Below are 13,603 nucleotides of genomic sequence, written 5' to 3' on the forward strand. Positions count from 1 at the left end.
TATTATATGCTACATCTTATTCTGGGATTGATTACTTTCCTATTTGTATAACCCTTCATATTTGGATCATTGTATTATTGCCTTATTTGACAATATTGAGTATTTACTTTGCCTGGCTTTGTGCTAGGTATCTTTGGAATTAAAATTAATTCGATTTAATAAGTATTTATTAAGCACCTACTATGTATTATGTGTTGGGTGTTGTGATAGGCATTGGGTATAAATAAAATAAATGAATAAAAGAAAGAAAAAAATAGCAGTTGAGTGCCTACTGTGTTACAGGCCCTCTACTAAGCACTGAAGACATAAATGTCTTCAGTGCTTAGTAGAGGGCCTGATTATACTCTGTACTATATAGACAGATTATACTCTCAAAGAGGCTGCATTCAAATGGGGAGGACACATAAAATAGAACTAGAAAGGGAATTGATATGGTTATAGGACATGAAAGCTCACCTATTAGAACCCAAGATCCCAGGATCTGAGAATGAGGAAGTTGTTTAGAAAGTAGGGTGTGTGGTTTGGAAGTGGCTGGAAAGTTTCCAGTTCAAAGATTAAAAAGCTAACTGTCTTTAAGGAATTTACATTTAATTGAAGTGAGGGGTAGGAGCAAAACTTATAATTCAAATAAATATGGTAGAAGACAAGGTGCAATAAGACTAAAGAACATATATTTTAGTGCTTGCATGCTCTTGGACATGAAAACTAATTGCTTATCATGTTGGTTAATGATCAACTGAGGAAAGACAGGGCATGGCCATCAAGAATAGGGTTAGAGCATAATCCATATCTTTCTAGACTGCCCACAACTGAGTTCCTTGGACCAGATTAACTTCCCCACTTCTCTCAATAGATACATGGCCTACTGTTCTTCATCATAACAAGAATTGATTTGATTAGGTTTGTATCCATCTAACCATGATGGCTACTATACAGAGACTGAGAGACCATCCTGTCTGCCAGCATCCTCAGACACCATTTATTTTTGGGAAGGCAGGAATTGAGAAGTGGCTGACAGTAGTGTTAGTCAACAGGTTGGTTGTTGCTTTATAATTTTTTCTGTCTTCAAAAGCCATGGTTATTGGACTGCACATATATAGTGTTTCATTTTCTTTAATGATTCCTGCATGTGTTTTTATTTTATTTTATTTGTTTATTATTTTTTTAGAATATTTTCCCATTGGTTACATGATTCATGTTTTTTCCATCTCCCCAAACACCCTCCTCCCTCCCCCCGTAGCTGACACGCAATTCCACTAGGTTTTACATTTTACATTTACATTTGATCATCCTACAAATTTGGTGTTACTATGTAAAAAAACTCTCCTGATTCTCTTCCCCTTATTGAACATCAGATCATGTAGGGCTTCCTAGTTTTCTCTGAAATCATTCTGCTTATTATTTCTCATAGCATAATAGTATTCCATTACAGTGTTATACCACCACTTTTTCAACCATTTTCCAGTTGATGGGAAGCCCCTCAATTTCCCATTCTTTGCCCTCACAAAGAAAGCTGCTTTTTTTTTTTTTAACTCTTACCTTCCATCTTAGAGTTAATACTGTGAATTGGCTCCAAGGCAGAAGAGTGGTAAGGGCTAGGCAATGGGGGTTAAATGACTTGCCCAGGGTCACATAGCTAGGAAGTGTCTGAGGCCATATTTGAACCTAGGACCTCCCATCTATAGGCCTGGCTCTCAATCCACTGACCCACCCAGCTGCCCCCTGTTTTTTTAGTAATATAGGGCCTTTTCCTTTTTTTTTTTACCTCAACAGATGATTTTTGAAAGAAAAAATGTAAACTATTGGCAACCATCTGAATAAATGTTCCAAGTAGGAATATAAATTAAATTAATGTTGAATCACACTCCAAGAAAATTGATGAAGATAATAAAAGAACAGGCAATATTGGAGAAGCTGTTCTAGACACACTAGTAGATTTCTGTAAATTGGAACTATGCTTGAAAAGTGACTAAATTGTTCCATAGTCTTTGACCTGTTTTATATAGTCTGGGTAGGTTTCCTTTTAAGGGGTTAGGGAGGCTATTCTCAGGATCATCTTTGGTTTGACTTCTTTGTTAGCTGAAGCATAAAAGGCCTAGGCTGTGGAGAATTGATGTTTGAGGTTATAGCTGAAATTCTCATTTTTTCCCTTACCTAGCATGACTGGTGGCCTTGGAGAATTTGGAGTTGGGGGTGGAGATAGTATTTTATTTGATTTTTTGATTTTATTTGATATATCTTTTATATCCTTAGAAATTGCATACTTTTTATCCTTTGTTATTAGTATAGTATGTTTATTATATTTTATAGTCTACTAGAGTCTCTTTGCATTCCTGAGCTTTGGACTGGCCTAAGTTAGGCCTGGCCTAGAAAAGTGGGTGTTAGATAAGACAAAACGTTGTTTGAGAAATAGGAGAGAAACCAGAAGTATAGTATAGTACAGAGGTTCTCAGACCGTTAAAAGAGTAAACACAGTCTTACTCTTTTCTCTGAGGAATTGTGGCACCTTTATAGGAGTCAGAAGAATTCTACATGTCCATATGATTGATTGCATGCAGAAGTTCTATATAATTTCTAGGACACGCGAGTGTTCAATTTTATATGTAAGTTCTATATACTTTCTGACACACTAATGAGACCTCATGGCACACAGTAGCAGACCTTTTGACAACCACTGCTATAGTGGCAGGGTTATTGCCTTGTTTTCAACATACTCTGGTCCTTTCTATTGTGAGAGAGGAAAACATTTCTTTGGTTGGGAGCCTCTAATCTCATTTTGTCAGGAGGGTGCCTGAAAGATGAGAAATGATTTCTTGGTGGGTTGAATGTGCTGCTTTTGTATAGCACTCACCATCTGGGAAACAAAGTGCAGAAATGACATCTGGTGCTTGCTCCATTGTACTAACACTGTACAATAGTTGTTCCTAGGCAACCATTGACATTTTGCTGCTGCCTAGGGTCCTGATTAGAATTGTTGGTTTTATGAAAGCAGCTTATTCAGCATGGCTGGAAGTGTTGAGCTGGATTGGTGGAATGCTTTCATTTTCTCCAGATGGTTTTTACTTTGGACTACATAATTTTTCTGAGTTCCTTTCCTGCTCTGGATATGTGATCTATGATTAATTGCTCCAATATAACTAAGCATCAGAAGTTCTCTAGTGTCATGTGGAAAGAACCCTGGATAGACTTGAATTCAGAAATACTGAGTTGCCAAAATACAAGCTCTGTGACTATGCCCACAGTGGGCATTTAATAAGTATTTTTTAATTGAGTTGACTTTGGGCAAGTCATTTTGCTTTCATACTCATTTTCCTCATCTCTAAAATGAGGATAGCAATTATAGCTTTTTAAAGTTTTTGCAGAGCATTTTACATAGATTGTTTCATATGTTTCGTGCAATAATCCTATGAGGTAGATGTTATTATCATCTCCATTTTACAAATAAGGACAATGAAGATAAGAATGAGGTGAATTGGCTGGAGGGTCACACAGCCAGGAGGTGTTAGAAGTTGGGATCAACCAAGTTCTTCCTAACTATAAGTTCAGCGTTCCATATACTACTGCCTCTCACTTTAACATTACAAAAGACTTTACACATATGGTCTCATTTCAGTCTCATGACAATTCTGTGATGTAAGTAGGTTTTAAGGATAGGGAAACAAACTCAGAGAGGTTAAGTGATTTGGATGTAGTCGTATGTGGAGAGTTAGGATTTGAACCCAAATGACTTTTAAGCTTATTATCTATCCACCATGCATCATTTTGCTCTCCCTAGCACACAGGGATTTGACAATAAAATCAGCTAATGGATGTGAACTATTTTATAAGCCAAAGTGCTCAATACACATTATATTAGCCCCAAATCATGAGAAAAACAATGATTCTTGAAATTTGTTCTCAACAAATTCATTTTCCTGTTCCTCTGCTCTTGGGCTCTTTCTGTCTAGGCATTTGGACATTTCATAATGTGGTAAGTGATTGTATAAAAAAATAAACTATGAATTTTAGGTGAGTGCCTCAAAAATAAAAATTTAAACTGCTTCAGATTTTCTTAGGACTTAAATCTTTTGATTTGTTGGTGTTCCAGATGACTCAAATGTGGTAATTGGTCTGTTTTGTCTTTATAGTGGTTGAAGGACTCTCTCTGTTGGACTTGGGAGTATCTCCTTATTCTGGAGCAGTTTTTCATGAAGTAAGTATTAATGTTACCTTTCTTTTCCATGTGTTAAAATTTTTTTATTGCTACTTATGCAAAATCTAAGAAATTTTAAACTGTTAAGAAATAATCCTATGGCAGAACCAGGAGAACATTGTACACAGAGATGGATACACTGTGGCACAATCAAATGTAATGGACTTCTCTACTAGCAACAATGCAATGATCCTGGATAGTTTTGAGGGACTTATGAGAAAGAATGCTATCCACATCCAGAGAAAGAGTTGTGGGAGTAGAAACACAGGAGAAAAACATTTGCTTGATCACATGATTCAGTGGGGCTATGATTGGGCATGTGGACTCTAAATGATCATTCTAGTGCAAATATTAATAATATGGAAATAGCTCTTGATCATGACACATGTAAAACCCAGTGGAATTGCTCATTGGCTATTGGAGGGGGTGGGAGTAGAGGAGAGAACATGAATCATGTAACCATGGAAAAATATTCTAAATTAAATAAATAAACTTAAAAAAATTAATAATCCCATGTTTGAAATCCTCATAGGATAGTGATATCATAATTGTGATGGAAATGATTGCTCAGTAAAATGAAGAAGCAGACTTTCAGCATGGGAAATAATCCCAGAGAGGTTATTTGGGAATATAGAAAGACTTCAATAAAATTCCTTTCTTGATAGTATTATTGTTATTTTCTCAGATTTCTATTTATAGGGCCATAGTACACATATTCATCTGGGTAAAATGAGAAGAAATGTTTTTGTACACTTCAGTTGTACTCTTTGTTTACTTTAGTTGTGCTCTTTAGTTTACATATTCTAATTAGTGTGAGTATAGCATGGTGTAGGAGAAAGAGTTTTGGATTTAGTCAGGACACCTAATTATGAGGCTTAGACTATTATCTGGACCAAGTTAAAGATAATCTTGCACTAGCTATGCCGGTTTTGTTGTGAGGAAACAATGGATATAAAATACTTTGTAACTCCAAAGCATAGTACAGATGTAAGTATTAAGATTTTATTGTTGATAATTCAATGTTTTCATTTCTATTTGTTTTTTTTTTTTGGTGTGAGATTTGACTTAAATGTTTTTTGTTTTTATCTTATAGACACCGCTAATAATATACCTTTTCCATTTTCTGATTGACTATGCGGAGTTGGTATTTATGGTAAGTAACCTACTTTTTTCTTCCCATGTGTTTTATTTTTTAAAATATTTAATTACATGTAATAACAAATTTCTACACAAGTTTTCCCAAATTATATGAACAAACTTATCTCCCTCCCTTCCTTCTCTTCCCCCTTCTGGTGCTGGCAGGCAATTAGATCTGAGTTTTATGTGTATTATCATGCAAAACATAATTCCATATTGTTCATTTTGGTAAGTGAATAATCTCATAAAACTATAAACCAAAATAAATGTTTGAAAAATTGTTTGCTTTCATCTCTATTCTGACTCCAGTAGTTCTTTCTCTGGAGGTGGATAGCATTCTTTGTCATAAGTCCCTCAGAATTGTCCTGGATCATTGTATGGCCAGTAATAGCCAAGTCTTTCACAGTTGATCATTTCACAATAATATTGCTGTTTCAGTGTACAGTGTTTTCCTGGTTCTGCTTGTTCAGCCATTCCCTGATTGATGGACATCCCTTTAATTTCTAATTCTTTGCCACCACAGAAAGAACAGTTATAAATATTTTTGTACAAGTAGGTCCTTTCCCTTTTTTTTGTCTCTCCTTGTTATAGACCTAGTAGTGGTATTATCAGATCAAAGGGTTTGCATTGTTTTATAGCCCTTTAGACATAATTCCAAATTGCCTTCCAGAATGGTTGGGTCAGTCCACAGTTCCACCAACAATGCATTAGTGTCCCAATTTTGCCACATCTCCACCAACATTTATCATTTTCTTTTGCTGTCATCTTGGCCAATCTAATAGGTGTGAGGTGGTACCTCAGAGTTGTTTTAATGTGCATTTCTCTAATCAAGATGGATTTAGAACATTTTTCATATGATTATTGATAGCTTTGATTTCTTTATCTGAAAATTGCTTATTTTTATCCTTTGACCATTCATCAATTGAGGAATGATTTATAGTCTTATAAATTTGACTTGGTCCTTTAAATATTTGAGAAATGAGATCTTTATCAGAGAAATTTGTTTGTTGTTTCCAGTTTTTTATTTCTCTTCTAATATTGGTTGCATTGGTTTTACTTGTACAAAACCTTTTTAGCTTAATATAATCAAAATTATTCATTTTACATTTTGTAATGTTCTCTATCTCTTGTTTGGTTATAAATTTCTCCCTTCTCCATAGATCCAACAGATAAACTATCCTATGTTCCCCTAATTTACTTACAATATCATCTATTATTTCTAAATCATATACCCATTTTGACCGTATCTTGGTATAAGATGTAAGATATTGATCTGTACCTAATTTTTGCAACATTCTTTTTCCATTTTCCCAATAGTTCTTTTCAAAGGGTAAGTTCTTATCCCACAAACTAGAATCTTTGGGTTTATCAACACTAGGTTGCTGAGGTCATTTACCCCTATTCTATTCCATTGATCTACCCTCCTGTTTCTTACCCAGTACCAATCGTTTTGATGATCACTGCTTTATAGTAGAATTTAAGATCTGGTGCACATTTTTTTCCATTATTTCCCTTAATATTCTTGACCTTTTGTTCTTCCAGATGAATTTTGTTGTTTTTTTTCCTGGTTCTATAAAATAGTCTTTGATAGTTTGGTAAGGCACTGAATAAGTAAATTAAAGTAATCTACTTTTAAAGAAAAGCCATTGTTGTCATATTTGTAGAATCTATTGGAATTTCTTTTGTTTTGATAATAATAGTTTCTATATAGTCTCAGATTCTGATACAAATTAATTCTTTTTTTTCATTTTTCATTTTATCTTTATTTTATTCCAATAACAAATTTACATATAAGTTTTCCAGTTATATGATTCGTGTTGCCTTCCTCCCCTGTTCCCTCCCCCCTCTTGGAGTTGATAAGTAATTCCACTGGGTTATGTATTAACACTCAAAACATATTTCCATATTATTTGTTTTTGTAGGAGAGTAATCTTTATAAAACCAAAACTCCAAATTGTATACGCAAATAAACAAGTGATAAATCATATGTTTTCATTTGCATTTCTACTCCCTCAGTTTTTTCTTTAGAGGTGGATAGCATTCTTTTTCATAAGTCCCTTAGAATTGTTCTAGATCTGGGGCAGCTGGGTAGCTCAGTGGATTGAGAGCCAGGCCTGGAGACAGGAGGTCCTAGGTTCAAATCCAGCCTCAGACACTTCCCAGCTGTGTGACCCTGGACAAGTCACTTGACCCCCATTGCCTACCCTTACCACTCTTCCACCTATAAGTCAATACACAGAAGTTAAGGGTTTAAAAAAAAAAAAAGAATTGTTCTAGATCATTGTATTGCTATTAGTAACGAAGTATATCACATTTGATCATCCCACAATATTTCAGTTAGTTTGTGCAGTGTTCTCCTGGTTCTGATTATTTTACTCTGCATTAGTTCATGTAGGTCTTTCCAGTTCTTTCTGAAATCATCCTGTTCATCATTCCTTACAGCATAATAGTATTCCATCATCATCATATACCACAACTTGTTCAGCCATTCCCCATTTGAGGGACATCCCTTCAATTTCCAATTCTTTGCCACCACAAAAAGCTCAGCTATAAATATTTTTGTACAAACAGGTCCTTTCTCATTTTTTTTTTCATCTCTTTGGGATACAGACATAGTAGTGGTATTGATGGATCAAAAGGTTTAATTAATTCTTAGAACTATTATAGTGTCATGTGTTGTGAGGGTTTATTTAGTAATTTATTTAGCAATAGTGTTGGACCTAGCAGGAAGGGCTGGAGGATTCCAAGATGGAATGAAGGAGCAGGAAGTGGGCTTGTGCTCTGAGAGAGACTCCATTGTGGTTGGCACAAACTGTTGCTAGCCCTGGGAGATCTCAGAGTTAAGGAAACCCTGCATCCAGATTCCCCGGGATCCTGAGTGGTGGAGGCTTTCAGCAAGTGGACAAGACCTGCAGAGCTGCACCAAGTGAAAGTGGTTTGGGATCTGGTGGACAGCATCTCAAGCTCACTCTCTCTACCTGGATACCTTGGATCACCTTGGCTCTTGGCATCCTGTGATCATCCTTGGATAACCGTGAGCCCCAAAACTACCTTCAGGCCCTTTAGCTGTGCTGGCCAAACCTGGCTGGAACCAGGTTTGAAGCAGCCTTCCCAGTGATTCCAGTACTGCTCCTTTGGGCCCTGCCTGGCTTAGGTCAATTAGATTAGAGTAGTCAAGTCCTCCCCTTGCCTCAGTGGTTTGCCCCTTAGGTTTTCAAGTGTAGAATCCCCTATCCCATCTTTTATTTAGTTACTCTTAATTAAACTGTTAAAAACCTTTACCTTTGCCTGCTGGTTCCATAGACCTTGGCCTAGTGTTGAGCTGGGTGACCATTGGTGCTAACTGCCATTCCTGTCAGTTAACAACAGCTTGGCCATGAACCCTGGTCTCCCTATCCTGGTTGGTCCTGTCTCTCCTTCAACCCAGTGTGTGTACCCACAAACCATTTAGGTCACATTTTGATATCCCTGGTGCCCCATCTTTTACACATGGAAGCAAGGAATATTTTCCAAAATCTCTGGCTAAACAGATAGAAAGGAGTATAATGTGGAATGGGATGGAAAAGAGTAGTTGTTATTCAGAGTCATGGGACCTGGATTTATGCCCCTTTTCTGCTGGATATTAATTGATATGGCACTGAGAAAGCTACTTAACTGGTCAAATCTGTAACATGGGATAATACTTACTACATGATCGTTGTACATAGATTAAGTAAATGAACACAGAAGTGCTTTATCAGCAGTAAAATGCTTTGTAGATCCTGAGATACTTAAGAGGATATTAATTTTCTCATTTTTTTTCCCCTTCTGCAGAGTGGAGCATAAAGAATGAATTAAGACACAGTCTTTACTGTCATGGAACTTTTAGTCTTTTAGGAAGGGGATGACATGTAATCAGAGAAATATAATACAAATTAGAACATGACAAGTTCTTAAAAGGTCAAAGTGCTATGAAATTAGGTAAGGGAGGGAACATTTGTAGGTGGACAACTAAGAGAAAGCTCCTTATAGAGGTTTCATTTTCTATGTCAGTCTTCAAAAAAATCTAACAAAATTAACAAAAATTTGAACTGTATTAATATTTGCTCCTTAGAAATTGGAGAGAGAATATTTTTTAGTGTTTCTCCGACATTTCTTGCTAGTGATTTTCTCTGACTAGACTAGTCTTTAAAATGGATGGAATGGGGCAGCTAAGTGGTTCAGTGGATACAGATGGGAGGTCCTAGGTTCAAATCTGACCCCAGACCCTACCTAGGAGTGTGACTCTGGACAAGTCACTTAACCCCCATTGTCTACTTTACCATTCTTCTGCCTTGGAACCAATACACAATATTGATTCTAAGACAGAAGGTTAGGGTTTAGGAAAAAATAAAATAAATAAAATAAAATGGATCGAACTAAATACACTGTTGCCGGGTTCTTAGAACTTTTGGAGGTTTCTTTCACTTCCCATTTAATGAAAACCTAGCTGATTTTAACTCTAGTTTTATCTTTTTCCAACATTCACATTGATTTTTTTTTTTAACTCTTACCTTCTGTCTTAGTATCAATTCTAAGACAGAAGAGTAGTAAGGGCTAGGCAATGGGGATTAAATGACTTGTAAACAGCTAGGAAGTGTCTGAGATCAAATTTGAACCCAGGACTTCTTGCCTCCAGGCCTGGCACTTTGCTCTGTACTTGCTATCTAACTGCCCTCATTCACATGGATTCTTCTGTGATTTTCTTTGAATTAAGTTTGTGTCAGTTCACATCACTTGAAATATTTGCATGTATACTTTTTTGACTTGATGTACTTACAGGTTCTGGTACCTATCACTATCTACTTTGTTTATGGAAAGTAGTAAGTTTTGATTCCATATGTTTCATTTTTAGGACTATTTACTTTTTTTTTTTCTTTTTACCTCTTACCTTCCACCTTGGAATCAATACTATGTATTGATTCTAAGGCAGAAGAGTGGTAAGAGCTAGGTAATGGGGGTTAAGTGACTTGCCCAGGGTCACACAGCTAGGAAGTTGTCTGAGGGCAGATTTGAACCCAGGACCTCCTGTCTCTAGGCCTGGCTCTCAGTCCACTGAGCCACCCAGCTGCCCCCAGGGCTATTTACTTTTTAAAGCATGTAACCCAAGTGTGATTTAGTTGCAAATTGGTTTCACTGGGGGAAACTTAATGGAATTAACATCTGAGTATGTTATGGAGGAACATCTGCTAGAAGTGGCCATTTCAGCCTCTGCTTGACAACTTTAGTAAAAGGATTTATTCTCTAATGAAACAGCTCTATTCCATTCTTGGAGAGCTCAGATTGTTAGGAAGGAAATTCTCCCTTATGTCAAGCTGTATTTGCTTCCTTATTTCTGCTGTATTGGTTCTCATTCTGCCATCTGGAGCCAAGTGGAGTAACGCTAATCTTTCTTGCAGGTGACATTCTTTAGCTATTGAAGATAGTAATCATATTCTATGCCTAATTTTCTCTTTCAGGGCTTGAACTTCCTCAGTTTATTAATTGATTCATGTATAATATTGGTTGAATTCTTTCATTGCCTAAGTTTCCCTCTTCGACATATTCTAGTTATTTAAATTCTATTCTAAAATGTTGTACCTAGGGGGGCAGCTGGGTAGCTCAGTGGATTGAGAGCCAGGCCTAGAGACGGGAGGTCCTAGGTTCAAATCTGGCCTCAGACACTTCCCAGCTATGTGACCCTGGGCAAGTCACTTGACCCCCATTGCCTACCCTTACCACTCTTCCACCTATAAGTCAATACACAGAAGTTAAGGCCTTAAAAAATAAATAAATAAATAAATAAAATGTTGTACCTAGAACTGAACACAGATTTAGTGGTCTGATTAGATCAACATGCAGTGAGTGTCTGACCTTCTATCTTCTGCTCTCTGTGTATTTATTAATGTATCTAGAGCATAGACACTTTACAAATGGCTCTAGCATCTAGACCTATATCACCTTGCTTTAGCAATCTATGATTGCTTTTTTTATTTTAATTATTATTTTATTTTTTTAGAAAAAATTTCCACGATTACATGATTCATGTTCTTTCTATCTCTCCACCCCACCTGACCCCCGTAGCCAACATGCATTTCTACTGGGTTTTACATAAGTCATTGATCAAGACCTATTTCCATATTATTGATAGTTGTACTGGGTTGGCCATTTAGAGTCTACATCCCAAATCATATCCACATCAACCCATGTGATCAAGCATTTTTTTTTCTTCTATGGTTCTTCCTCTGAATGTGAATAGTGTTCTTTCTCATAAGTCCCTCAGAATTGTCCTGGATCATTGCATTGCTGCTAGTAGAGAAATCCATTATGTTCGATTTTACCATAGTATATCTGTCTCTGTGTATAATGTTCTCCTGGTTCTACTCCTTTCACTCTGCATCACTTCCTGGAGGTCATTCCAGTTCACATGGAATTCTTCCAGTTCATTATTCCTTTGAGCACAATAGTATTCTATCACCATCATACACCACAATTTGTTTAGCCATTCTCCAATTGAAGAGCATATCCTCATTTTCCAGTTTTTTGCCACGACAAAGAGTGCGGCTATAAATATTTTTGTATATGTCTTTTTCCTTGTGATGTCTTTGGGGTACAAATCCAGCAGTAGTATGGCTGGATCAAAGGGAAGACAGTCTTTTAGTGCCCTTTGGGCATAGTTCCATATTGCCATCCAGAATGATTGGATCAAGTCACAATTCCACTAGGAATGCATTAATGTTTCAATTTTGCTACATCCCCTCCAACATTTATTACTTTCCTTTCCTGTCATGTTAGCTAATTTTCAAGGTGTGAGGTGGTACCTCAGAGTTGTTTTGATTTGCATTTCTCTAATTATAAGAGATTTAGAGCACTTTTTTATGTGCTTATAGATAGTTTTGATTTCTTTATCTGAAAATTGCCTATTGTAAGAGGTAAAAAGGGGTTTTGGTTAGGTGGATATTAAAAGGTTTGGTCACCAGGGAATTGAATAATTATCAATCCTCCATTAAACAATATCTTCAAGTCAAAATGACTTTTATGGAAGTTTATTTACCAATGAGAAGAGGAAAATAAAATAAGAGAGAGTATAGGATAAGTAATCTAACATACTAAGTAATTTTCTCCTACCCCTGGCTCAACCCAGGCAGATTTAATTAGTCTTCAATTGGAGGGGACTCAGCCTTGAGCCCAAGGCCAGAGGGCCCTGGAGGGCCAGAGATGAATGAAGCAGGAGCTTCAATCACAGAATCTCTTTTTTAAAGAGTAGTTCCTTTAGAGAAGTCCAGGAAGATTTAGTCTTTACATTCACCACGTGTAATTCTAAGGGAAAGATTTAAGAACAGTCTCACCAAGGTCTCATGGTCCCGGGGGCCAGCACCAGGTGCTCCTCCAGGTCCAAGTCATGAACAAGAAGAGTTCCTTCAGGTCCAAGACACGAAGGAGAAGAGAGCTATAGGAAGTTGCCACTCTCTTATAAAGGGACTTCTTTTGTGTCACTTCCTGTGCCTTCCTCTTAGTTTATGTGTCCAATCACAACAGATGCTTTTCTTAGGACTGCCCAGGATGCAGTCAGTAAATTCTGATTCGGCACTCACTGTAGCACACGTGGGGCATAGACCTCCCAACTTGTGAATTAAGTGGAGTTGTTTACACTTTTGGTATTAGATTTGAGAATGGGCAAGGTATATTTAATCTCGTTATCACACTATTCATGTCCCTTGCTCATTTATAAATTGGTGAGTGGTTTGATTTTTTTGTACAATTGATTTAGCTCCTTATATTATTTGAGTAATTAGACCTTTGTCAGAGTTTTTTGTTATAAATATTTTTTCCCAATTTGTAGATTCCCTTTTTAATTTTGGTTGCATTGGTTTTGTTTGTGCAAACCCTTTTTAATTTAATGTAATCAAAATTATTTATTTTACATTTTGTAATTTTTTCTAACTCTTGCTTGGTTTTAAAATCTTTCCTTTCCCAGAGATCTGACAAGTGTACTATTCTGTGTTCACCTAATTTACTTATAGTTTCCTTCTTTATATTCATGCCATTCACCCATTCTGAATTTATCTTGGTATAAGGTGTGAGATGTTAATCTAGACCTAATCTCCCATACTGTTTTCCATTTTTCCCAATAGTTTTTGTAAAATAGTGGATTTTTGTCCCAAAGGCTGGGCTCTTTGGGTTTATGATAGACTGTCTTGCTGATGTCACTTTCCCCAAGTCTATTCCACTGATCCTCCCTTCTGTCTCCTAGCCAGTACCATATTGTTTTTTTTT

At 36.5% G+C, this 13,603-nt stretch overlaps 1 protein-coding gene across 1 annotated transcript in view; it reads left to right on the plus strand.

Moving 5' to 3' along the window:
* Positions 1-13,603, plus strand: part of PIGU (phosphatidylinositol glycan anchor biosynthesis class U) — a 118,033-nt gene that overhangs the window by 14,100 nt on the left and 90,330 nt on the right. Inside the window, exons 2-3 of the mRNA XM_044664380.1 lie at positions 4,128-4,192; positions 5,286-5,345. Of these exons, the coding sequence (XP_044520315.1) occupies positions 4,128-4,192; positions 5,286-5,345 (125 nt within the window). The remainder of the gene's footprint in view (positions 1-4,127; positions 4,193-5,285; positions 5,346-13,603) is intronic.

Source organism: Gracilinanus agilis, chromosome 2 (assembly GCF_016433145.1).
Source record: "Gracilinanus agilis isolate LMUSP501 chromosome 2, AgileGrace, whole genome shotgun sequence".
Taxonomy (NCBI): domain Eukaryota; kingdom Metazoa; phylum Chordata; class Mammalia; order Didelphimorphia; family Didelphidae; genus Gracilinanus; species Gracilinanus agilis.